Genomic DNA, 2,666 nt, shown 5'->3' on the forward strand with positions numbered 1-2,666 from the left:
GTTAGCCAGGATGGTCTCAATCTCCTGACCTCGTGATCCGCCTGTCTCGGCCTCCCAAAGTGCTGGGATTACAGGCTTGAGCCACCGCGCCCGGCCGTGAATACCTATTAAGAACCAGAATGGTCCAGGTGTGGTGGCTCACGCCTGTAATCCCAGCACTTTGGGAGGCCAAGGAGAGTGGATCACGAGGTCAGGAGTTCAAGATCAGCCTGACCAACATAGTGAAACCTTGTTTCTGTTAAAAATACAAAAATTAGCCAGGCATGATGACATGTCCCTGTAATCCCAGCTACTCAGGAGGCTGAGGCAGGAGAATCACTTGAACCCGGGAGGCGGGGGTTGCAGAGAGCCGAGATCGCCCCATTGCATTCCAGCCTGGGCAACAGAGCAAGACTCCATCTCAAAAAACAAAAAACACACAAACAAAAAAAGCTACAACAACAACAAAAAGCCAGAATGGTGCTAGGGGCTGGGTGTGCCAAGAGGGCTGAGACTGGCCCTGCTCTCACCAGTTGCAGGTCTCATGGGGGGCCCCGTGCGTGAATGGACACCCATTAGCACAGATGGCCCTAAACAGGAGCGTGCGGCACTGAGGGAACCATGAGCTCCATGCAGAGGTTAGGAAGGCAGCATGCAGAGTGGACCCACAGCTAAGCCTTGAAGCTGATGGACTTCCCTACATGGAAGGAGGGGGAGGGCGTCTCCAGCAGAGAGGGCAGTGTCTGCCTAGGTCCAGCTGCACAGAATAGCCTGGCACATCGGGGGAGTTTACAGTCACTCCCTTGGTGAGGGAGGGAGTAGAGAGATGAAGGCGCTCAGAGGCCTTGGATTCCTTTTGTGCCTACTCACTTTTTTCTTAGGTTATTTTCTCTCTGAAGAGTGTTCCCGGCCATTCTGGGTCATCAGTGTGTCTTTCAAAAGCTGCCACCCACTTGAACCGTGTATCTTGCACAGTAATTTAACTCAGACTTAAACTTCCTTCCCTGGTACTTGATGATCTGCTCCAGGGTCACATCTCTGCTCCCAGCCATGCCTGCTGGGAGAGCCTAGATGTCCGCAGTCCAGACACGCTGGGCACTCTGCCTGTGGGTGCTGACCCTCCTGTTCTCCTCATTTTCAGTGAAAGGCAAGCTTTAGAACCCGTCTGCATAACGCTCGGGGATCAGCAGACTCTCTGGGCCCTGGACATCCATGGGAACCTGTGGTTCAGAACTGGCATTGTTTCCAAGACACCCCAAGGAGATGATGACCATTGGTGGCAAGTAGGTGTTCAACTCTGGGCCGCGTGCTGAGGTCTCCCTGACCTTTTCTGCTCCCTTTTCTTACCTCTCTCTTTTCCTTAAAGATACTAGATTAAATTTAAAATGTCCACTTTTTGTTTGTTTTTTGTTTGTTTTGAAACAAGATCTCCTTCCGTCACCCAGGCGGAAGTCCAGTGGTGCAGTCACGCCTCACTGCAGTCTTGACTTCCTGGGCTCAGGTGATTCTCCCACCTCAGCCTCCCAGGTAGCTGGGACTACAGGCATGTGCCACCACTCCTGGCTAGTTTTTTTGTAGAGACAGGGTTTTGGCATGTTGCCCAGACTGGTCTCAAACTCCTGAGCTCAAGAAATCCACCCAGACTGGGCACAGTGGCTCACGCCTGTAATCTCAGCAATTTGAGAGGCCAAGGCAGGCAGATCACTCGATTCCAGGAGTTCAAAGCCAGCCTGGGCAACATGGTGAAACCCTGTCTCTACCAAAAATACAAAAATTAGTTGGGCATGGTGGCACACGCCATTGCTCCCAAGTACTTGGGAGGCTGAGGTGGGAGAATGGTTTGAGCCCAGGAGACAAAGGTTTCAGCCAAGATCACACCACCACACTCCAACCTGGGCAACAGAGCTAGACCCTGTCAAAAAAAAAAGAGAGAGAGAGAGAGAGAGAAATCCGCCTGCTCTGCCTCCCAGTGTGCTGGGATTACAGGTGGAGCCACCACTCCCAACCAATAGTATTCACTTTTTCTATTTGATGGATTAGACTTTGCTTGGTTTGAGTACATTAGAAACATCAAGGACTTTTCATCATAGGAAATAATTTGCAAAAGTCTTTGTGTAAATAATGATCTTGGCCAGGCGCGGTGGCTCACGCCTGTAATCCCAGCACTTTGGGAGCCTGAGGCAAGCGGATCACAAGGTCAGGAGATCGAGACCATCCTGGCTAACATGGTGAAACCCTGTCTCTACTAAAAATACAAAAAATTAGCCAGGCGAGGTGGCGGGCGCCTGTAGTCCCAGCTACTCGGGAGGCTGAGGCAGGAGAATGGCGTGAACCCGGGAGGCAGAGCTTGCAGTGAGCCGAGATGGTGCCACTGCACTCCAGCCTAGGCAACAAAGCGAGACTCCATCTCGAAAAAAAAAAAAAATCATATTTATTTTGATATTATTTATAAATTTATTATAGGCTAAATAAACCCAGTGACATCCATTTGAAGACACAGGTAATAATGATGTTTACATATGAATAAATGTGCTAATAAAAAAGCCCAGACAATAGGTTTGAAAGTCCAACCCAGAATTAAAATTGAGCTATCTCTGCTTATTCAAAAGGCCTCTAAGTAAAAGATATTTCAGTGTGGCCGGGCGCGGTGGCTCAAGCCTGTAATCCCAGCACTTTGGGAGGCCGAG

The 2,666-nt window shown here is 50.1% G+C and overlaps 1 protein-coding gene across 1 annotated transcript in view; it reads left to right on the plus strand.

The window, feature by feature from the left end:
- TECPR2 (tectonin beta-propeller repeat containing 2) overlaps nucleotides 1–2,666 on the plus strand; it is a 135,489-nt gene that overhangs the window by 85,159 nt on the left and 47,664 nt on the right. Inside the window, exon 12 of the mRNA XM_017851491.1 lies at nucleotides 1,028–1,262. Within this exon, the coding sequence (XP_017706980.1) occupies nucleotides 1,028–1,262 (235 nt within the window). The remainder of the gene's footprint in view (nucleotides 1–1,027; nucleotides 1,263–2,666) is intronic.

This window comes from Rhinopithecus bieti, unplaced genomic scaffold (assembly GCF_001698545.2).
Source record: "Rhinopithecus bieti isolate Rb0 unplaced genomic scaffold, ASM169854v2 scaffold_34310, whole genome shotgun sequence".
NCBI lineage: Eukaryota > Metazoa > Chordata > Mammalia > Primates > Cercopithecidae > Rhinopithecus > Rhinopithecus bieti.